The sequence below is a fragment of the Micrasema longulum genome, unplaced genomic scaffold, assembly GCF_059751315.1.
Source record: "Micrasema longulum isolate JH-2025_06_02 unplaced genomic scaffold, ASM5975131v1 h1tg001563l, whole genome shotgun sequence".
NCBI lineage: Eukaryota > Metazoa > Arthropoda > Insecta > Trichoptera > Brachycentridae > Micrasema > Micrasema longulum.
This window is the reverse complement of record NW_028278746.1, coordinates 262,585-286,200: the sequence shown is the minus strand read 5'-3', so window position 1 is coordinate 286,200 and position 23,616 is coordinate 262,585. Positions and strand designations below refer to the sequence as shown.

The 23,616-nt window shown below is 38.8% G+C and overlaps 1 protein-coding gene across 1 annotated transcript in view; it reads left to right on the top strand.

Moving 5' to 3' along the window:
• fra (neogenin protein frazzled) overlaps window positions 1–23,616 on the top strand; it is a gene marked incomplete at its 5' end in the record, with an annotated part of 65,644 nt that overhangs the window by 28,433 nt on the left and 13,595 nt on the right. The window contains 15 exons of the mRNA XM_088236501.1: window positions 2,048–2,209; window positions 3,779–4,059; window positions 5,784–5,931; window positions 6,823–6,981; window positions 9,300–9,494; window positions 11,309–11,350; window positions 12,482–12,626; window positions 13,427–13,533; window positions 16,357–16,506; window positions 17,264–17,440; window positions 19,361–19,497; window positions 19,574–19,691; window positions 19,797–19,905; window positions 21,651–21,772; window positions 22,726–22,845. Of these exons, the coding sequence (XP_088092627.1) occupies window positions 2,048–2,209; window positions 3,779–4,059; window positions 5,784–5,931; window positions 6,823–6,981; window positions 9,300–9,494; window positions 11,309–11,350; window positions 12,482–12,626; window positions 13,427–13,533; window positions 16,357–16,506; window positions 17,264–17,440; window positions 19,361–19,497; window positions 19,574–19,691; window positions 19,797–19,905; window positions 21,651–21,772; window positions 22,726–22,845 (2,172 nt within the window). The remainder of the gene's footprint in view (window positions 1–2,047; window positions 2,210–3,778; window positions 4,060–5,783; window positions 5,932–6,822; window positions 6,982–9,299; window positions 9,495–11,308; window positions 11,351–12,481; window positions 12,627–13,426; window positions 13,534–16,356; window positions 16,507–17,263; window positions 17,441–19,360; window positions 19,498–19,573; window positions 19,692–19,796; window positions 19,906–21,650; window positions 21,773–22,725; window positions 22,846–23,616) is intronic.

Genomic DNA, 23,616 nt, shown 5'->3' with positions numbered 1-23,616 from the left:
AATTTTCACATCTTCCTTGCCGGGAATCGAACCCGACGCTTTATTCGACATGCATATCTTTATTCATCCTCATTTCTCTATCCGCACTGGGTGGTGCATATAGCACCGGATCAGTTCGTTAAGTGATTCCCATTTACATAGAAGGTAAGGCGATCAGCTTACGCTTCAGGTTCCGGTCCAGGAACCTCTATCAACCATCAACCACGAGGCGAAATTATAAATAAATTATATCTTAATCTCCATGTTTGTATTTAAGTTGATTTAATTAAGTTAGTGTAAGTTAATTATAAATATAAATATTATTATAGTTTTGTTGGATATAAGTTTAGATGTAAGATTTGTGTAGTAATAAGGGTTGAAAAAGGACAACATTCTAATTGTGCTATATGTGTGAGGGGGAAAGGAGACAGACACGATCGGGTGGGTCTATAAAATGGGCCACAGCCCTTAAGTTTTTTTAGTTGAGTGGCAGGTCTCCGGACCTCCGAAGTGTTTTCAGTTGAGGGAAGATAGTCGAGGGAGTTTTTAGTCGGGAGAAGAAAGTCGCGAAACTCGTCGCAGGACAAGTACTCGGACTTGTCCCAGCCTTTCGGTTGAATCTCCAAACTCCGGACCTTCGAAGTTTCATGGCCCAGTCTGTCAGCTTTCACCACGTGGCCGCCTGCAGCCATGTACAAGACGTCCGCCTACGCGCTAACCACGCGTCCCCGCCGCAGCTGGACGCTGCCGCCGCAAACAACTCCGCCTGCAACACGCAGCCTCACGCGTCGTCGACAAGACGTCCGCCTACGCGCTAACCACGCATCCCCGCCGCAGCTGGATGCTGCCGCCGCAAACAACAACTCCGCCTGCCACACGCAGCCTCAAGCGTCGTCGACAAGACGTCCGCCTACGCGCTAACCACGCATCCCCGCCGCAGCTGGACGCTGCCGCCGCAAACAACTCCGCCTGCAACACGCAGCCTCACGCGTCGTCGACAAGACGTCCGCCTACGCGCTAACCACGCATCCCCGTCGCAGCTGGATGCTGTCGCCGCAAACAACAACTCCGCCTGCAACACGCAGCCCCACGCGTCGTCGACAAGACGTCCGCCTACGCGCTAACCGTGCGCCCTCGCCGCAGCTGGACGCTGCCGCCGCAAACAACTCCGCCTGCAACACGCAGCTCCACGCGTCGTCCACAGACACGACGCCGCCTACGCGCTTACCGCGCGCCCTCGCCGCAGCTAGATGCTGCTGCCTCCAGATCGTTTTTTTGGTTGTATTAAGTTTAGTTATAAGTCCGTAGTATTAAGAATTAACTTAAGACCTTTATTTGTTAAAAGACTATAAAACCTACATGGGAATTTGATCAAGCACTCTTTCATTATTATATACCCCTTCCTCTCAACATAATATTACAAGGCAATCTAGTTAATTTTAACTTAAATTCTTTTAATTATTAGGATAAACTTTAGAACTAAATGAAACAACGGAAATCCTATATTTCTAGTGTGTTAAACTATTAAAATCATTCTTATGTTGTTGAAATTCCATTTGTCGATGCGTTTTGAAGCTGCAAGACTTTTTGTGATGTTAGCTATCATATTATTTTTATCATATCATGTAAATGTTATCAAATATCTAAATTTAGTAAATGGGGTCTAGAATTTCAACCGTCCGTGCGCCAGTAGCTGCGAGACTTGTTGTTATCTAACTTCTAGTTTTACAAATTTGCTTTTTATTTCGTTTTTAAATTATCACTTAAACTCTAAACTTCATTGTCAAATAAAAATGTAAATAGGGGCTAGATTTCTTACTGTCCATGCGCTCTGTAGCTGCAAGACGTGCTGTTATCTAGCTCATATATATCATAATTGGAGACAAGGAACTAGAATCCCAACCGTCCATGCGCTCTGTAGCTGCAAGACGTGTTGGGATATTTATTTATTGAACAGCGCCCTTGAGGTGATTTTCACAAAAATGGCGCTATATAAATTATCCAGACATTATTAGGGATTTTTCATCAGGTTCTTTTAAAGGTTAATGTTGTGTTTATTTTTTCTTAGCTCAAGCGGGATCGGACTCCATATACGTGTCGTGGGGCCCGCCCCTCCGCAACCAGAACACGCGAGTCAGCGGGTACATCCTCACCTGGGGGAAGGGCATCCCCGACGTCTACTTCAAGAGTCTCGGCGAGCAAGTGCGCCACTTCACCATCACGGGACTCGGTGAGTAGACTGGAACCGAGATGCTGATGGGAGGAAATGGGGAAGTTCCGCAGTTTAGACTGAAGACAATGCCTCGAGGTCGCAATAATATTCAAAATGAAAACCATCATATTTGATTTCACGTATTCATATTTATGTGACGTTTGATCATCAGTGTGCCCAGATATGAAGCAAAGCGTAAACGCATGCAAAAATGAAAAATCCCTAAATTAACCACCTCAGTTATTAACCATTATTATTATTAACCAGACCCAATTATTCAATATGGATTAAGAATATGGGGACTAAGTTTTAAATCTTATTCGGATAGAGTCTTGAACTTACAGGTACAAATTTTAAAAATTATCGTACCTGTAAAAATAAAGAATGAGGCAAAAGACAACAATAAAATATTATTTGATTTTGTTAACGTTTTGCCAATTAACAAACAGTGTCAGTATAAGATAATGACAGATCATTTCCTCGATTGCAATTTTAAATCCAAAATAAACCACCAGATCGTGACCCGACAAGTATCGGCACAGCAGCTGATGGTACCGCGACAGAAAAACTACTATGGTGACAGAACAATGGGTAGTGTAGTACCAAAACTGTACAATTTAATACCAGCTAAAAATCGTGAAGAAAAAAACCTAATTTCATTTTAAAAAATAGTCAAAAAATTATTAAACAGCGAGTGAAACTTAAGTGTATAAATATATTTTATTCTTCAATTATTATTAAACTATGTACTTACTTATAAATTTAAAAAAAATAAAATGTAATGTAACTCGCAGACAAGCTTCGGCTTTGCGGGAACAAAAATACAATTATGTATGTTACTTATTTGTTAAAATGAATAAAACTTGGAAGGCCGCTGAAAAGATGGACTTCTGGATGTCCTCATACCAGGAGAGCCCCCGTCACAAACAGGTCACACGACCTAGACCAAGAGGAAGAAGAAGCAGAAGAGGATTTCAACAATGTTTTGAACATGTCCAAATGCTTGCAGACTGGCTGGATTTTCTCCCTAGGAAGCTGTTCATATTTAAATTTGTCGCAACAGAGAGGGAAAACATTTTTAAAAAGGGGAATATGGGAATCTAGGCATTTACAAGGCTTATGACCTGTCATTGGTTTGTATTATTGAGTGAATTACTGTGAATTACCTGATAAAAGAAGAAGTATAAAAAAAAAATGGAAAATTGTTTTTAGGCGTTGCCTAGTAGGTGAACTGGTTCAGCCGGATGAATCTCACCCGCATGATAAAGGTTTCAGCTCTTTTACTTCACAAAAGTCAACAGATGTAAGAGTTGAAGAAATATGGATGTTCGAACATAGGCAGAATGGTGAATGTTACACAGTGTGTAAAGTGGCCGCTTAAACCAGCCAATGACAGGTAATAAGCCTTGTAAATTCCTAGACTCCCATATGCTCCTTTTCAAAAATGTTTTCCCTCTCTGTTGCAACAAATTTAAATACCAAAACTAAGCTGTCCTAAACTTGAACCTCTCGTGACGTCACGAGTTCTGGTCTGTGTGATCTGGTTTATCTTCATGTTTATACGTGCGACAAATGATCTTTTCGCAGAGCCGAACTCGGAATACGTGATAACCCTCCGCGCGAGCAACCAGGTGGGCGAGGGGCCGCCCGTGTACGCGACCGTGCGCAGCAAGGACCCCAGCGAGGCCGACGGGGACCTGGACGTCGACGAGGGCGACGACGAGGACGACAAGGACGGCGGCGACGCGGAGGGCGGGGGCCGGGGACGGGGGCCCGGCCTCGTGCCGCCCGTGGGCGTCAAGGCCGACGTGCTCAGCGGCACGACGGCCGTCGTGTACTGGACGGACACGACCCTGACCAAGTCGCAGGTAATGATGTTTGAAAAAATTTAAGAGCATCGAGTTGTAAAAACGTTGCCACCATTAAGAATCATTTTTATTATTGTATTTTTTTCCATCTGTTTTGCTATCTTCCTGAGTGTGCGCATCGAGTCATTCGCTCGGTAGATAAATACAAATGTTGGCCCAAGATCCTTCAATCTTCCGACTAAGGAACTACAGAACATCAAATCTCTGGTAGAGTTTAAAGTAGGTTTGAGGTCTTGGATTAGCATGGAAGGAACAGAAAGACGCATTCTCTAAAAAAAAAATTAATTGAAATTAAAAATAAATGCTTTGATTAACATATTACAACAGAGATGAAGAACATTTAAGAAAGGGTAATATAGAAGTCTAGGCATCTACAGGGCTTATGACCTGTCGATGGCTGGTTTGAGTGGCCACTTTACACACTGTTCAACATACACCATTCTGCCCATATTTTAATATCTATATTCCTTCAATTCTTTCATCTGTTGATGTTTGTGAAGTTAAAGAGCTGAAACCTTTATTTATGCGGGTGAGATTCATCTAATTGAATTATTTCACCTACATACTAGGCAACGCCTGAAAATGTTATTTTTTCAATTTCTATACTTCTTCATGGACCAGGTAATTTTTCAACAATATTTTGAGTTTGTCCAAATTTTTGTAGACAAGGACTGGATTCAACTCCCTGCTGGGGAGCTGTTTATATTAACATATTACAACAGAGATGAAGAACATTTAAGAAATGGTAATATAGAAGTCTAGGCATCTACAGGGCTTATGACCTGTCGATGGCTGGTTGAAGGAATATAGATGTTCAAATATAGGCAGAATGGTGAATGTTACACAGTGTGTAAAGTGGCCACTTAAACCAGCCATCGACAGGTCATAAGCCCTGTAGATGCCTAGACTTCTATATTACCTTTTCTTAAATGTTCTCCATCTCTGTTGTAATATGTTAAAATAAACAGCTCCCCAGGGAGTTGAATCCAGTCCTTGTCTACAAAAATTTGGACAAACTCAAAATATTGTTGATAAATGCTTTTCTTTTTCTTTTCTTTTCACGGTCATGTCATACCTTATTATATGCTATAAACTTTTTAATAATTAAAAAAGGAATGGCCCACGCTCAGACGCCTCAGTCTTTGTGGGCTTTTTTTACAATTCATGTTGTGGCTTAATTTTAAGATGTATTTTTCTAAAGTGTATTTTTGTAATTATATTTCTATGTAAATAATATGTATGGAAAAATAAACAAAAAAATATAAATTAAAATACAGACGAAAGTTAAGCATACCGTCTTGGTAATTGTCAAAAATCATGTTCAAGAGAACGCATTTTTGCTTGAGTTGGGATTTATTGGAGTTTATAATCGCTTTGAAGTGGCTACTTTTTATCACAGAAGCCTATTTGAAATATAAATGAGAACTTTTTACAATTTTAATTAAGTAAGGAATGCCAACCACATTTTTGGGGTCATTCATTGGTGGGATTCGATTAGAACATGCCGAGATAGTACAGAAGTTAAGTGTATCGTCTCGGCATGTACCGATGAAGATAGCTTTTATAATCGCGGCCTAGGAGTGAACTGCAGAAGATGCGAGGGAGAACATTCCTAAGTACGTAAATTAGAAGTCTGGATGATGACCTTTCGCTGTCTGGTTCAGTTGTGACGTACTCGCTCCTCGAAACCCCGTCTTCCTAGTGAATGTCGTCGCCTGTTGCAGATGGTGACCGACCAGCGGTTCTACGTGGTGCGCTACAGCGCCGTCGGCTCCCAGAGGCAGAAGTACTTCAACACCTCGCACCTCAACTGCATGCTGGACGACTTGCGCCCGTTTACGCAGTACGAGTTCACCGTCAAAGTGGTCAAAGGTGAGCTGCCCGTCGCCCGACCTGTCTTTACTAGTAACCTAACCTAACCTTACTAGTAAACTTACTTAACCTTTTTGGTAACCTGACCTAACTTTACTAGTAAACTAACCTAATCTTTTAGTAACCTAACCTAACCTAACCTTTTTAGTAGCCTAACCTAACCTAACCTTTTTAGTAACCTAACCTAACTTTACTAGTAAACTAACCTAATATTTTTAGTAACTTAACCTAACCTAACCTTACTAGTAAACTATCCTAACCTTTTTGGTAACCTAACCTAACTTTACTAGTAAACTAACATAATCTTTTTAGTAGCCTAACCTAACCTAACCTAACTTTACTAGTAAACTAACCTAATATGTTTAGTAACTTAACCTTAGCCTAACCTTACTAGTAAACTAACCTAACCTTTTTGGTAACCTAACCTAACTTTACTAGTAAACTAACCTAATCGTTTTAGTAACCTAACTTAACCTAACCTTACTAGTAAACTAACCTAACCTTACTTTTCAAGTAACTTAATACTTGTGGTGGCTATGATATCACATAAATACGAAACTCGATATATCTTTGTAGTAAGATCTGTTTTCGTTTAAAAAAATAATTATGGAAAATTTCGACTTAACAAAATTTCGTTACATGTATGGCCAAATGTTTGCAGACAGGCTGGATTTCTAAATTTGTCGCATCAAAGAGGGAAATCATTTTTGAGAAGGGGATATGGAAGTCTAGGCATTTACGGGGCTTATGACCTGTCATCGGCTGGTTCCTGTCGTTCCCTTCTCAAAAATGTTTTCCCTCCCAGTTGCGAGAAATTTTAAGTTTTCCGGCTAACTTAATTTTGTCGCCATTTGGGATCTCGTTTCTAACTCATTCCTCTCGCCTGTCCAGGTAACCGGGAGTCGCCCTGGTCCATGGTTGTGGTGAACAGCACGCTGGAGGCGGCCCCGAGCTCCGCGCCGCGCGAGCTGCGCGCGCTGCCCTCGGCATCGTCGTCTGCCGTGACGCTGCAATGGCTGCCGCCCACCAAGGCCAACGGCGCCATCACAGGTTAACCTCTTCCTCTTCTTGAATATCCTGTCTCTGTTAAAGTGCGGGTAACCCCCCTATAATTCGGTTTCCGGTACGGCCGACAATCCATGAAGGGAAAATTTATTGATATATTTATAAGTCTAGTCCATTTATACTACAATTAACAGGGTGTTTGGTCAGTTCAATGCCTTTCAGGCATTGAGCACTGATAACAGCGGGTATAAGAGTTTTGTGGACTGTATGGAAATTGTTACTCACTTTTAAAGTTCTTCCGATTGTTTCTTATATGGAGCACTTCACTATTGCCGCAGCACGGATACCGATATCATGTAGATGTTGATGAACTGTACAATTTAGTCTATTTATAACACACTAACTTCACTTTGTACGAATATGCTGACGCAGTATATGATAAAGATTTATCAGAGAGACAACTTTTCAAATGTGACTTGCTCAGAGGACGGTAGAAGCGCAAGAATTTGAAATAGGAAGGATTTGGGAAGGAACGGGATATGTACTGTCTTATATGAGTTGCCAGTATAGAAAATGTAAATTCAGTACTTAACGCAGGGTAATAATATTACAATATAATAACAGTTAAAAGCATTAAAAAATAAGAAAGAAGCATTGACAAACATAAGGGACATCGAGACACGATCTGGACTATTTATTTAGTGCTCGTTTAAATCGCTGTAAACTTAAATCAAAGAAGTCCAGATGATCTTGTCTCGAGTTAACAATACGACAAAGATGGGTCATTGGAGAATTAAGGCCATAGTTTGTTCTATGCCGATCGATGAACAGTACTTCATTGTTTCTCAACCTACAAATCGTAATATGGAATTTTACCCATCCCAGTAATGATGGCACATCGATCAAACCATTTAACAACAATATTTTGAGTTTGTCCAAATTTTTGTAGACAAGCACTGGATTCAACTCCCCGGGGAGCTGTTTATATTAACATATTACAACAGAGATGGAGAACATTTAAGAAAAGGTAATATAGAAGTCTAGGCATCTACAGGGCTAAACCATTTAGTATGCCGAACATATATATGGAGCCAATATTAGTTCTACATTTTTGTAGACTAGAAATATTGAACATTGACTCTATATCAGCATATGAATAGTTACCTCTCTCTGGTCCAAGCATCCGCGCTACTTTTGGTGTTGGACTGATTCAATGTGATTTATGCAATTCACATGGAATGGAGGCCAGACCACGGAGGCATATTCTAGAAGAGGGCAAACAGTTGAACAATAAAGCAGCGGCGAATGGTGATTTTATTTACAGGTAAGCTATAAAAAAATATCATATATTTGTACCTACATAGGAGGTACATAATATAATGTAAGTAATATATACGATGAATTGATATTTTTCTCGGTTCTGTGTGATACAACAACTCTCATCCATGAAATCAACTCAAACGACGTAACTTCGAGATTTATTATATTAAATAGATATATTATCCATTACTTTAATACATAACTCATTAAAAAATAATTAAGTAATAGCACTATGAATTCAGTGAATATTAGGTATTCAATCAAAATGTCAATAGGCCAAATTGTTCTAGGATAGTGCTAAAAACGGCCGCGTCGAGCGCCATATGTCCTGCAAAATGACGCATGAAAGTAATTATGGTCTTATGTCAAAAGTACCATCTCGAAGAAAAACAGCCCTTAAGAAATAATGTTTGAAATACTGTTTTCCAAATCAAGAATCTTCAAATAATTTGTGTAATCTGTAAGTTTAATCTAGGAGAAAAAACCCGCACTGGGGTTAAGGCATTCAAAATATAGTGTACTTCAACAATGTTTGATTATGTCCAAATGCTTGCAGACTGGCTGGATTTCCTCCCTAGGAAGTTTTTCATATTTAAATTTATTTCAACAGAGAGGGAAAAAAATTGAGAAGGGAATATGGAAGTCTAGGCATTTACAGGGCTTATGACCTATCACTGGCTGGTTTAAGTGGCCACTTTACACATGATAAAGGTTCAACCGGATGAATCTCACCCACATGATAAAGGTTTCAGCTCTTTTACTTCAAAAAAGTCAACAGATGGAAGAGTTGAGGAAATGCGGATGTTCAAACATGGGCAGAATGGTGAATGTTACACAGTGTGTAAAGTGGCCACTTAAACCAGCCAATGACAGGCCATAAGCCCTGTAAATGCCTAGACTTCCATATTCTCTTCTCAATTTTTTTCCCTCCCAAAAGAGTTGGTAGTGCGGACATTAGCTTCACCCCTGTTGACCTTGTACATTTCGCCTTCGGCTCTAACTTCCGCCGGCGTCGGTAAACATGGCCGTCTTTCTCTCCCCAGGCTACGTGATCCTGTACACGACGGACCGCAACAAGCGCGACCGCGACTGGGTGGTGCAGGCCGTGGTGGGCGGCGGCACGGCGGCCGCCGTGCGCCCGCTGCGCGCGGCCACGCAGTACCACTTCAAGGTGCAGGCGCGCAACGCGCGCGGCTACGGGCCCTTCAGCCACCACGTGCCGTACACCACGCCCGCCGGTAAGGACAACGCGAGATTTCTTTACGCATTGTGGAATTCGTACGGTCTTTTTGACAAACTCACAGTACAAGAAAACAATTTCAATTAGTAAGACCAATTACAGATTTTACATTAATTTATTTTGAATATTAGAATCAGTCATGAATTTTTTAATTACGATTTTTTACTAAAAACATTAAATTTGTTAAAACTTAACGATATAAGAAAAATCATACACCTTTTTAATTTATTCAAAATTGTTAATTCAATATGGGATTGCCCTGAACTATTACCTCTCATCACCTTCAGGGTGCCTGGAAGAATGACTAGACAGGTGCCACCGTTTTGTAGCAACAATTCACGGACAGAGTATACTTGTAATGCCGTATTAAACAGACTTCATGAACCTTTGCAATAGTTATTCCCACGTATCCCGATATATTTAGTGTAGGGTATTGTTCAATTCTTGGTAACAAAAGTCTACGATGTATGCAAGAAAAGCGATTTGCTAATGAATGTTGATAAATCCAAAGTGATGGTTTTTGAAAGGGATGAAAATATCAACAATGTTTGATTATGTCCAAATGCTTGCAGACTGGCTGGATTTCCTCCCTAGGGAGTTGTTCATATTTAGATTTATTTCAACAGAGAGGGAAATGCCTAGACTTCCAAATTTCTTCTCGAAAACTTTTTCCCTCTCTGTTGAAATAAATCTAGGGATGAAAATATAACTAAATGTGAGATCAGCGTGAACTGAGATATTCTGAATCAGGTAGAAGAATTTGTATACCTGGGAAGTACGTTTACTAGGGACGGAAAGGCCGAGAAAGATATTAAAAAGAGGATGCGTGCCGGGAATAGGGTAAATGGTGCACTTAAATCTACTTTGGCAAACAAATGTTTATCGCAGGAGGCTAAATTAGCAGTTCACAACGGAGTTCTAGTTCCAACTCTAATGTATGGAAGCGAAGTATGGAATTGGAAAAATGATGGTGAAAGTAGGTTGAATGCTGTTGAAATGCGATCCCTCAGGCGAATGTGTGGTAAAACGATGTAAGATAGGTGCACAAATGTCGAGATCCGTGAAGTGTGTAAGGCTGAGACATGCATTATTGACAGCATCAAGAAAGGGGTGCTGCGTTGGTTTGGACATGCAGAACGAATGGACAGCGAAAGAACGGCTAAAAGGATCTACGATGCGAATGTTGATGGATGCAGAGAACGAGGAAGACCGAGAAAGATATGGCGCGATCGAGTTCATCAAGTACTCGAAGATGGACATGTCAAAAGTAGGAATAATCGGCGTGCGTGCATGAGAAGATGTATGAATGTAGAGGAAGCGAGGTCTGTATGCCAAGATAGAGTGTTATGGGGTTCTATCCTCTCTGCCTACCCCTACGGAGAAACGGCGTGATGGTTTGTTTGTTTGTTGTTTGTTTTCAAAAACCACTGAACTTCTAAATTCTTTCACAGGTTGATCTTTGTGAAGTAATCTTAATGCGAATAAAACTTTGTTATCAGTGTTACACAATTTTTTTCTTTTACAAGAACACAACTATAGTTTCGGGAGAGCACTCCTCCCATCGACGGGTGATTTAAAACTCCCGAAAAAGTTTTAAATCACCCGTCGATGGGAGGAGTGCTCTCCCGAAACTATAGTTGTGTTCTTGTAAAAGAATAAAATTGTGTAACACTGATAACAAAGTTTTATTTTCATAATAATTTATAATGAAGTGTTACGAAGTGAATGCCGATTCAATTAAAAATATAATCTTAATGCGTTTGGTCTTTTTTTTGTTTTTTATTTTATTTTGTGTACTTTTTGTTTCCGTAGGTAATGGTATTGAAGAAGCCGATACAGTTTCATATGGAAAAGGTAATTAATATTTTCTTATTTATTTTATTGGGTAAACAAACATTATGTACACAAATATTGACAATTTCTCGAAGCAGAATGCAGGAAAGATGGAATATCCTTACACATCTCCACATTGTCGTTAAATGTAGTTATCACGCGCCATTGTTCTTGGACTTTGCGACAATGGCGATTGGACTCATAAAGGTAATTAACCAAAATCGGTGATCGATCATCCCATTTCCAAGACAAATAAAAACGATTTTTTCCGGGTACCTTAGCCTTGTACATGACACGTAAGGCTACTAAAGGGGTCCAAATATATACATAAAAAAAAAATATATATACACGGTTTTTCTGGACCAGACCGCGAAACTTCAGAGGGACATTCCTCCTGGTAAGCTTTAAAAAAAATCCTAATAATTTTTTCCAAAAAGTCATTTTTTTTTTTTTTTTTCATCATCTTAAAATGTAGTAAATCCTTAATTTCTCAGACAAGCAGTCCCTCCACAAACCCCCACCCCTTTCCTACCCAGCCGCTTCACTTGTCCGCGTTTGGTGCGTATCGCTTCGTTAGTAAAATACGTTTTTTATGTTATTTTTTTGTTGAAGAGGGGAAGGGGGTTGCGGGAGGGATGCTCGTCCAAGAAATTAAAGATTTACTCCATTTTGATATTATAAAAAAAATTGCATTTTGGAAAAATTTTATTAAGATTTTTTTTAAAGCTTACCATGTAAAATGTTCCTCTGAAGTTTCGCGGTTTGGCCCTGAAAAACCGTGTATAAATATTTGCATTTATATGATTGACTCAAATACTTCGATTTTGGTGCCATTTGAATGAATCGTAAATAACTCACTGTTAGAAAATGGGAATCAAGTTCGGGTGCAGTAGGGTTCGAACCCCGGACCTCTGATCTGTGAGTGTGCAACACTAGCCACGGAACCACAACCCAATCCAGATTCTAATTTATTTATTTAACAGTATTTTGAGTTTGTCTAAATTGTTATTTTTGTCCACAAGAACTGGATTATGGGAGTCATCTAACCTCAGGAGAACCCTTAAAAACCGAGTGACCTCTTCACATTTGCAGGATCTCACTGTCCGGACGGTCTTTCGGCTTTGTTCACGCAGTTTTGTCGTTGTTTTACAGAGCCCCGCCAGGGATTCTCGGTGTACGTGTACGTCGGAGTGGGCGTGTTGGCGCTGCTGATAGTGGGAACCGTGGCGACCACCATTATCTGCTGCCGGAGGAACGGCTCCAACCCCACTCCGAGCCCTGACACCAGAGCCAAGAGGTAGGGAACTCGTGACTCAATATTGTCGATTCCAAAAATGGGCCGTAGGGCTGTTTAGAAAGTTGTACAAATAAAATTTGAACATCTAGTTATACCCTAACTAAAGTCCTTAAAATATAGCTTGATTAGAATGACAGCTGTCAAACTAATTTCATTAGTGATGGGAAATTACTGATCACTGATCCAACCGATTTTATCAGTTATTTCATGCAATCATGAAACTCTGTTTCCATTGATATAAAAGACGCAAAAACAAGCCTGTTATAGTGTGTTTAAGACAATTATTCACCAAAAAATAAGACATTTATATTTTTTTCATGTACAACATCAAATGAATTATTTTTTTATTCTATCAATTTACATTGATAAATTTGTCCATCTCTAACGTTTTTGCAAAAACTTCGTTAATAATTAGGTTAATTTTAGTTTTTTTTTAGTTTTAAATCTCAATTTATATATTTATGTTGATTTATGTGTTAAGCATTGTATTAATAAAATAAATTACCACGCCAGATACGAATGATTTTTCGTGTGTCAATATAACTCCTTAGACGTTACTACAAAGTTATGTCGTCACTTTTTCTGACAAATGTCATTCTAATCAAGCTACATTTTAAGGACTATAGTTATACCTTAACTAATAAACAATATAGTTTTGTTTAGCAATATATGACTAACTGCATTGCTCAGTATTTACATTCAGCTACGTTATATTAATGTGTTCAACATGCTGAATCTATTGATTTTAGATTTATCTACTGTATGAGATTATAAATTTATGTTTTCAATTTGTTTCACAGTACGTACCAGAAATCGAACGCTTCAAATATCAAACCCCCGGACCTTTGGATACACCACGATCAGATGGAACTGAAGCAAATGGACAAATCTCACCATAGCACGTCTGGTATGTCCCCTTAATATTATAAATACCCTTTTGCTTCTTGTCCTTAAAGTAAAAATAAGATTTATTTCATCTATATAGAGTTTACGAGTGGTTTGCGATCCCAAGGGTCCCAAAAACAGGGATGTGTATGTGGATGTCGCCATGATTGTTTAACCTATACATGGACGACTGTATGAAAGCGGATTTTGAATCAGGTTGTGGTCCCGTGGCTTGTGTCTCGGACTCACGGCTCAAAGGTCCGTGGTTCGAACACCACTCTACCCCAACTTGATTCCCGTTTTCTAATAGCACTCTCGCCTACTGCCAATAACCAGCTGATTGAACGAATCTCTTCTATTTTTTTTGTCTCTTTCACACAAACACCGGACAAAGAATAGCGCCTCTGTCTTCTTTGTTATAAGTTCTATTTTCGTGCTCTTTCTTATTATAACTGTATAAATATATTATTATATATATATTATATATATTTTACTGAAAACAGATTTGTTGTGGTATTGGCATCATTTTCATTCGTATGTATAATTATTCTTCGACATAGTGAGGGTAAATATTTTTTGTATTAAAAACCAGCATATTTATACAAATTTTACTTTCTAAATCCGGTGTGAAAATGTCCATTTGAAGATTAGGAAAATTACAACTTTATCATTTAACTAACTAACTAACTAACCATCACGCCATTTCTCCGGAGGGGTAGGCAGAGAGGATAGAACGCCACACCACTCTGTCCTGGCACACTTCCTTTGCTTCCTTCACATTCATACATCTTCTCATGCACGCACGTCGATTATTCCGACTTTTCACATGACCACTTTCAAGAATTTGTTGTACTTGATCATGCCACGTCTTTCTCGGCCTTCCTCGACTTCTACAACCAGACACATTCGCATCATAAATCTTTTTAGCCGTTCCTTCATCCGCTCCACATGACCGAACCATCGCAAAAGACCTTTCTTAATTTTGTCGATAATGCTTAACTCAGCCTTGCATTCTGCTCTAATTTCGACATTAGGGCACCTATCATACATTGTTTTTCCGCACATTCGCCTGAGGGATCGCATTTCAACAGCATTCAGTCTACTTTCGTCCCTTTTTTCCAATTCCATGCTTCGCTTCCATACATTAGGGTTGGTACCAGAACTCCATTATGAACTGCTAATTTAGCCTCTTGCGATAGACACTTATTTTATCATTTAAACTTTACATTTTAACTTTATCATTTAAATAAATAAAATGATATATTAAGTATTGTATCGTATGTAGACTAGTGTGACATCACAGCCACACAAGCGTTAAATAAAAATGAATTTTTAATCACAAATTAAAAATATAGATTTTACGTTTTCTTGCTTTTTACACCAAAATGTTCAGAACCCTTTTTTTTTTCATACATTCTCATACAAATATTCCCCCGAATTAACGTTTTTTACATTTTTCATAACCCCGGTTTCACGCCTAAAAAATTTCGTAATTCATTTGATGTGTCGGAAAATCCAAAATTATGTCGTAATAATGATGCCGCGGCCCGCGCGCCACCGCGTGTGCCACGCGGATGAAGAATAAAAACAGGCAAACAACTAATAAATAATAAATTATTGTCTGAACCTAAATTCAAAGCAATTCCAGTGTAATTGACCTTTTTGATCAAGTGTCTTCCTTTAGGGTTAGTCTTAGTTTTTATTTGAACAAAAACGTCATATTGACTTGTACAAATCATGACACGCAGTTTACAAACGTTTAGAAACAGTAAAGTTTAAAAATCATTAAATTGCGATGTTTAAAACAACAATAGAAATATTTAAAGTTATAAAAAAGATTGATTAAAAAGTTGTCATAAAAGTGGAAACAATTTTGGCGCGATCTATATGACAGATGTTTTTAGTGTTGCCATAGAAAAAAAAGTGATACTGTGTAAATAAAATTTCCCAACATTTAGGGGAAAAATTATTTTAGGTTATTTTATGCAAATTCAAAATTCTATTTTCGTTTTTTTTTTTTTTTACACATACAATAATTTTAACACGCTGTTTTTAAATCAAATAAAAAAACAGATTACATAATATTGTTTGAAAAAATGTAAAAATATTTTTAGTGAAATCATTGAAAATAGGTTAAAAAAATAATGTCAATTTCCATTTATCACCGTTTTTACAATTTTTCTAGAAGTATATGTACACTATAATGTAGCAAATTAATTTGATGTAATTCCTATTTTTTCCGTACATTTTTCATTTCCTCACTTCAGCGTTTTCCTCAGTATTACACTTTTTTTTCTTGCTCTCTTGAAAAACGTCAAAAGGGGGTTTTACTGTATGTAAAATCCAAACAATTAGTAGCAAGAAAATGTTCAAAAAAGCTATAAAAAAATGGATAGTGGAGCTAGGTAGAAGTAAAATGGATTGTCTCATTCGCCCAAACCAATATTGAATCAACCGCTCCACAAGTTTATAGCTTATGTTATGTTTATGTTCTTTTATTGTGCGTTTTGTAATACAAATAATATAGATGTACATAAATTAAATATTAAACGTAACTCATGGCTTGCATTGTCCAGATTATGAACGAGCAAAAGTCACTTAACCAAATATCAGCCACCTTGCCTCATTAAAAAACCTTCCCGATATATTTTAATGTATCAGAAGGAAACATTTACCAATGAAATTTATTAAAAAGACTGATCTTTCCTCGGTCTCCAAACTTTCAAATTGCGATTTTTCAAAATGTCTCAAATGAGAAATAATCCTTACGCCTTCGACCACGAGTAGGGGGTGGCTATCTCCGTGATATATTCCCTCGCCCGCTAATGCGCTCGAACGTTTCCAGGTTCAGGCGACGGCGTGTCGGGCGTGACGTCCATGACCCTCCCGCGGCCGTCGCGTGACAGCTGCGAGTACGACACCGCCATACCCCCCGTGCACTCCAACCCGCCGTGCTCCTCGCTGGACAAGCGCCACTACGTCCCCACGTATGTCGGTAAGTGCCGCGACGAACAACATGTTGGGAGCGACGGACGTGAAGATGGCGCTCTGTAAATCATCCGAGATCGTGCAGATCTATCGTGACTGGCTATAGTTCTCGCCCTCCGAGCCCGGGTCTATAGAGCCCGAAGAGGCAAGAAAATAGTGCTATACATTATATTTATAAAGCTAAACCATGCCAATCCATCTTCATCCCACGCTGTTTTGGTGGCGAAAAGATCTACGAAAAGCCGGAAGAAGAAGTCGTGTGACGAATTGACTAATCTCCACATTTTGGACATTGGGGCATAAAAACAAAAGTTGCTCTTGGAAGACTTAATAAATAGCAGATTTTGACTTCTGGTGACACGGTTGGGAACATGAAAAGAAATTGATCGCAACAGAGATGGGACATCACTTTTAGCATTAAGTATTTTGAAAATGCATATAAGGTCCATCTCAGTTCTACGTCTCTCCAATGAAGACTATCCTCTGTCCGCCCCGACGGAGAAACGGCTGGATGGTTTGTTATAAAAGATGATTTATGTAGCGCCATCACCTCAAGGTCGGGCGTTTCCAGTCCAGTGATGTGGCCGAGGAGTTTATGCTTTTTTAATTTTTAATAATTTTTTCACCCTTCATTTTTCATTTCCCACTGTTTTGTTTGCACTTTCACCGATTTTTGTTGCGCTCACGCCCGCTTTTTTCTGTTTTGTTTCGCCCCGTCCCCCCCCGGCCAATCGTAATCGCGTTCGATCCCGCCGGCGAATCAGGATCCCCGTCGCCGACCTGCCGAGAGCCCTCGCTGGGCGGGACGTCCTCCACGGGCGCGCCCTCCTCCCGCAACTCCGCCCTGCTGTCGACGGGCGGCCAGTCGGGCAGCGGGAGGATGCTGATGACGCCCAAGCCCAAGCCGATGTTGTCTGTAGAACATTTTAATAGAGACAATTGTAAGTTTAAAGGAAAAGATCACTTAAAGTCGTCCTTTTTTATTTTATAAAATAAAAATACTATTCAGTGCACTTTTAATGATGTTTCTGTGTCTGGGAGTGAATTAAAACCTGAATCTCATTAAAAGGAGAATATAATGGAGTTTCTCCGGTAGTCAAGTAACGAGGAACTTCAGCTCTCTGGGAAATTGGAATCTAAAAATGTTTTATTGCGTGCTGTAAAAATTAAAGTATTAAATTGTACAGTAAAGTTTCTTGAAAATCTATGAAATTTTTTCAAATAAAAATTAACAACTTTGAACGACTTATATAATAATAATAATAATAATAAGGTTTGGATAATTTATATAGCGCCATTTTTGTGAAAATCACCTCAAGGGCGCTGTACAATAAATAAATATCCCAACACGTCTTGCAGCTACAGAGCGCATGGACAGTTGGGATTCTAGTTCCTCGTTTCCAATTATGATATATATGAGCTAGATAACATCACGTCTTGCAGCTACAGAGCGCATGGACAATAAGAAATCTAGCCCCTATTTACATTTTTATTTTTTAATTTTTTATTTGACAGTGAAGTTTAGAGTTTAAGTGATATTTTAAAAACAAAATAAAAAGCAGATTTATAAAATTGGAATTTAGATAACAACACGTCTCGCAGCTACTGAGCGCATGGACGGTTGAAATTCTAGACCCTGTTTACTAAATTTAGATATTTGATTGTTGATAACATTTACATAATATGATAGCTAACATCACAAAAAGTCTTGCAGCTTCAAAACGCATCGACAAATGGAATTTCAACAACATAAGAATGATTTTAAAAAGTTAATAATAAAAAATAATACAAAAACACAATAATAATACATTGAGCAAAGAACTAGTAAGTATGGCAATTAAGTGAACATGTAACAGCACAAAAAGTAAAATATAAAAAACTAAACAGAGATAGCATTCCTTAACTTATTATTAAGGTTAACAAGACAATAGACGATACCCAAACTCAAACTCGTCCCTATTTTATTTTCGTATGCAGTAAACAGGATCTATTGTCTTTTTCCTAGTAAATAACTGTAAAAACACTTGGTTCACATTTGGCTGTTCCCTGGGAGATGATAGTAGAAACGCATCTGTGTGCGTAGTGTAGAGAGTAGGTACCAAGGAATATATCCCCTTCTTTTTAGTTTTGTTATTACGCATGTTTCACGCCTAAAATTTATAATTTTAAATTTATAATTTTAATATAACAACGCCTGCATAACACAAAATTGTTGTAGTTAAGTCCATCAGGGATTTAGGAGTTATTTTGGACTTTAAACTGACAAACAACGAGCATATAGATAATACAGTAAATAAATCACTGAAAGTACTTTGCTTCATGAACAGAATATCCTCTGATTTGACTAATATCCGCACAATCAAAACTCTTTATTGCTCGACCGTTCGCCCTCTTCTAGAATATGCCTCCTAGAATAGTGGTCTGGTCTCCATTCTATGTCAATCGCATAAATCACATTGAGTCAGTTCAACTTTGCTCGCTTCGAAAAGTAGCGTGGATGCTTGGACTAGAGAGAGGTAATTATTCTTATGAGTCAATGTTCAATATTTCTAGTCTACAAAAACGTAGAACAAATATTGATTCCACATTTATGTTCGGCATACTAAATAGTATAATATATATTTATTCAAACTTGGCACTGACTACCTCAATGAATCAGGCTTTCGGATTTATTATTTAAAATGGACGTAGCGTCAACAGTTGCTGCTATAAAAATTCATTCATATTTTTATTATTTCTATCATACCTCGTATAGTTTGCATTATTTAATGGAAATTGTATGTAAATCATGTTGTAATTATCGCACAAATAACATGTGAATCATGTGTCAATCATGCACTAATCACATGTTTGTTTTGCAGCCATGTCATCCATAAACGCGTGCAGCCTAAACTCACCGAACCCGGATGCCATCCCTCCCGGGATGAGGCCCATGTACCCGCGCACCCAGTACCCCCTCCCCGCGCAGCCCTCCCGCCACCACCTCAGCATGGACCAGGTGAGCAGACCCACCGGAATGCTGGAAGGTTTCGCCCTCTCGTCACTTTCTAACAATTATCCGCTCTCGTTTCCAGAACACTCCGCTGCTGTCGGCCGCCGGCTCCATCTCTGCGACCCTCCCCTCGCAGTCTTCCTTGAGTTCCCTCGGCCACCACCACCCCCTGCCGTCCATGGGGATCTCGCCCATGTCGTGTAAGCATATCAAAACCGTTGACACAATTTTTCCGTGACGTCGAAATGAATTTTTTCGGTTCTGAGTTGATTGAAATAAAATGTGCGCTTCGGTTGTCCCCTCAGGCTCGCAGATGTCGTGCCCCTCCCCCTCCCCGGCCTCGGAGGGCTTCCCGGCCGAGGCCCGCGAGCGCGAGCAGGGACACTACGTGGCTTACGAGGCCCTCCACCCACCGTAAGTTCTCGCGTTATCGTATATTTTTAGGTCATTCGACATAATATTGTAACATGCCCGAATATCGCACAGTATGCAAAACCGACAACAGAGGGCGCTGTCAAACATGCTGTAAACGGAGAACACAAGACAGATCATTCTCTTTTTAAATCCGACAGCTCTGAAGTCCCAAAAATATCCGCACATTATGAAGCTGTGTAGTCATTACACATGCAAAAAATGGAATAAATACAGGGTGTTCTGTAAACCCTGTCACAAGAACAAGAAGACATATTAGCATATTTAAAAAAATATTTAGAACAAAGAAAATTAAAAAAAAAACAAATGGTTGCTTATTTCTGCAGAGGAAAAGTGAGGGAAGCTCGGTTGTCGGTATATCAGAGCCATGCCTCTCCCCCCTCGTTTCTCCCCTGCAGAAGTAAGCAACCATTTGCTCTTTTGATATTTTATTTTTAAAAAATATTTTAATGTGCCAATATGTCTTCTCGCTCATACTGATCATGGTGGTTTCGGATGTGACAGGGTTTAATGAACACCCTGTATAAGCAATTGCTTAAATTATTTAGTCAAACTCAAAAGTGATAATATTTTTTTATTTGAATGCTAAAAACATTAGCTCATGCTCGCAGCACTGGCGACAGAACGGCCCCCGACGAAAGTCGGGAAGCTACTAACTGGCATCTGGGAGAAGTACTAGAAACTTTTCTGTTCGCTCGTATCCTTGTCTCTCTCACCCTCGAATCGATCGATCGAGCCATTTTGGAGCAGTTCAGTGGCATACACACGTGCAGAATAATTATATATACAGTGTGTTCACTAAACCCTGTCACATCCGAAACCACGATAATCAGTATGAGCAAGAAGACATATTGGCACATTAAAATAATTTTTTAGAACTAATAAAATTTTGAAAAATAAAATATCAAAAAATGCAAATGGTTGCTTACTTCTGCAGGGGAGAGTCTGATACTGCGCCGCGCTCCCCTCACTTCTCCCTTGCAGAAATAAGCAACCATTTGTTTTTTTTGAATATTTTATTTTGAAAATTTTTCTTTGTTCTAAATATTTTTTAAATATGCTAATATGTCTTCTCGCTCATACTGATCATGGTGGTTTCGGATGTGACAGGGTTTAAAGAACACTCTGTATAAAGATAACTCGGCCTCCGTAGTGCAGTGGTCAAGACGCTTGACTCACGTACGGAAGGTTCCAGGTTCGATTCCCGGTGAGAACACAAAAATTGCAATGTGATTTTTCTCAAGCCTGGGTGTTCTGGCCTGTTGTGGTGCAAAAATAAATCAATTAAATCAATAACTATTTTACTTCGTACTCGGCAACATGCAACACATTGGTAAACTTTCTATTGTATTTCTGATTTATTTCCATTTTTTTTTCAAATGATTTTTCTGTTCCCAGTAAGCATTCATTATTTAATAAAAACATCTTTTAACTAATACATAAATGTATAACGAAGAAGTTCTGAGAATCTTAACCTATAATTAATTATATTTATGGAGATATTAAAGTTATTAGATGTAATGTGTACTACCTACATATCGCCGGGAAGGGAGAGTTAAATCTCTTACCGGGACGCTGCGCACGTGCAAACCACGAGCCGGCTCTGAATAAATTAATTAACTAAACACAAATATCATTGTATTGTAAAATGTTCTTAGCCTGTGTGTTGGTACATATTGACGGGACGAATCGATGAACTGACGAATTGAATCGACGTTTGATTGCAGGAGAGACAGCTTAGAGGCCGGGGCGGCGGGCACTCTCAGCCGGGCCCCCGTGCACCCCCTGCGCAGTTTTAGTGTTCCTGCGCCCCCTCCCAGCGACGCGCCCCACACGCCGCATCATCACGGTAATGGAGCTTTTCAAATCGGCCGATACAGTTTTTAGACGCAAGCGACCCCCGTTGAGCGCATTTGACGATACTTGGATGGACACGTCAAAAGTCAGTCTAAAAAACCTGTCTACAAACATTTGGACATACTCAACCATTGTTGATCAAATCAACTGGTAAAGGAAGTATAAAAATTGGAAAACTGTTTTTAGGCGTTGCCTAGTAGGCGAATTGGTTCAGCCGGGTGAATCTCACCCACACGATAAAGATTTCAGCTCTTTTACTTCACAAAAGTCATCCGGTGGAAGAGTTGAACAAATGTGAGTTGAACAAATGAATGGTGAATGTTACACAGTGTATAAAGTGGCCACTTAAACCAGCCGATGACAGGTCAAAAGCTCTGTAAATGCCAAGACTCCCATATTCCCTGTTCAAAAGTGTTTTCCCTCTCTGTTGCAACAAATTTAGATTAACAAATTACAACAGAGATGTAGAACATTTTAGAGAAGGGAATATAGAAGTCTAGGCATTTACAGGGCTTATGATCTGTCATTGGCTGGTTTAAGTGGCCACTTTACACACTGTGTAACATTCACCATTTTGCCTAAATTTGAACGTCAATATTTCTTAAATTCTTCCATTCGTTGATCTTAGTGATGTTAAAGAGGTGAAACCTTTATTGTTGCGAAGAGATTCATCTGATTGAATTATTTCACAATCTAATCAATTTTTCCATTTTTAAACTTCTTCTTGGACCAGTTGGTTTTATTACAATATTTTGAGTTTGGTCAAATGTTTGTAGACAAAGGCTGGATTTAACCCCCTGGAGTCAGTAAAATTAACAAAGATCATTTTGAATTATTCTCAAACAAGTTTGCTGGAAAATAGGAATAGAGTTGCGGCAGTATTTAGTCCATAATTACAATTGATGTCTCGGTAAAATGAAGCATTATTTGTGTGTGTGGTTGCAGCTGTATCCGTGACCATCCGGCCCACCAATACGTCTCCGTACAAGAAGCCCCTCGTGCCGGCCCTGCCGACCAGCCACTCCCCCAGTTCGCTTCCCTCCAAGATCAACCGACTTCAGCAAGGTACGACTTCAACACCAACCAAAAATGTAGACAAAACCGAATAGGGAAATATCACCTTTTTTTTTCATTTTTGAAGTATTCACGGTCTATGAAATACTGTCAAGAAATAATATTTTTGCTTCTGATTAGTAGCATAAAAAATAATTTTGCTTCTGATTAGTAGCATAAATATTTTTGCTTCTGATTAGTAGCATAAAAAATATTTTTGCTTCTGATTAGTAGCATAAATATTTTTGCTTCTGATTAGTAGCATAAAAAATAATTTTGCTTCTGATTAGTAGCATAAATATTTTTGCTTCTGATTAGTAGCATAAAAAATATTTTTGCTTTTGGTTAGTAGCATAAAATATATTTTTTCTTCTGATTAGTAGCATAAAAAATATTTTTGCTTTTGGTTAGTAGCATAAAATATATTTTTTCTTCTGATTAGTAGCATAAAAAATATTTTTGCTTTTGGTTAGTAGCATAAAATATATTTTTTCTTCTGATTAGTAGCATAAAAAATATTTTTGCTTTTGGTTAGTAGCATAAAATATATTTTTTCTTCTGATTAGTAGCATAAAAAATATTTTTAAATTTGTAATTTTGAATTCCCGCAAAAACGATCATTGCATTGGCCATGCCCACGCAATGATTCATGTTAATTTACAATTTTGTTCCTAACCGTTTGAATTTGTATAGAACATCGTCACGAATCTTGACATCACAATTATCAATGCCAAACATGTCGCGTTTTTACGTTCCTCAATTTTACGTTTTCCCGCCTTTTAC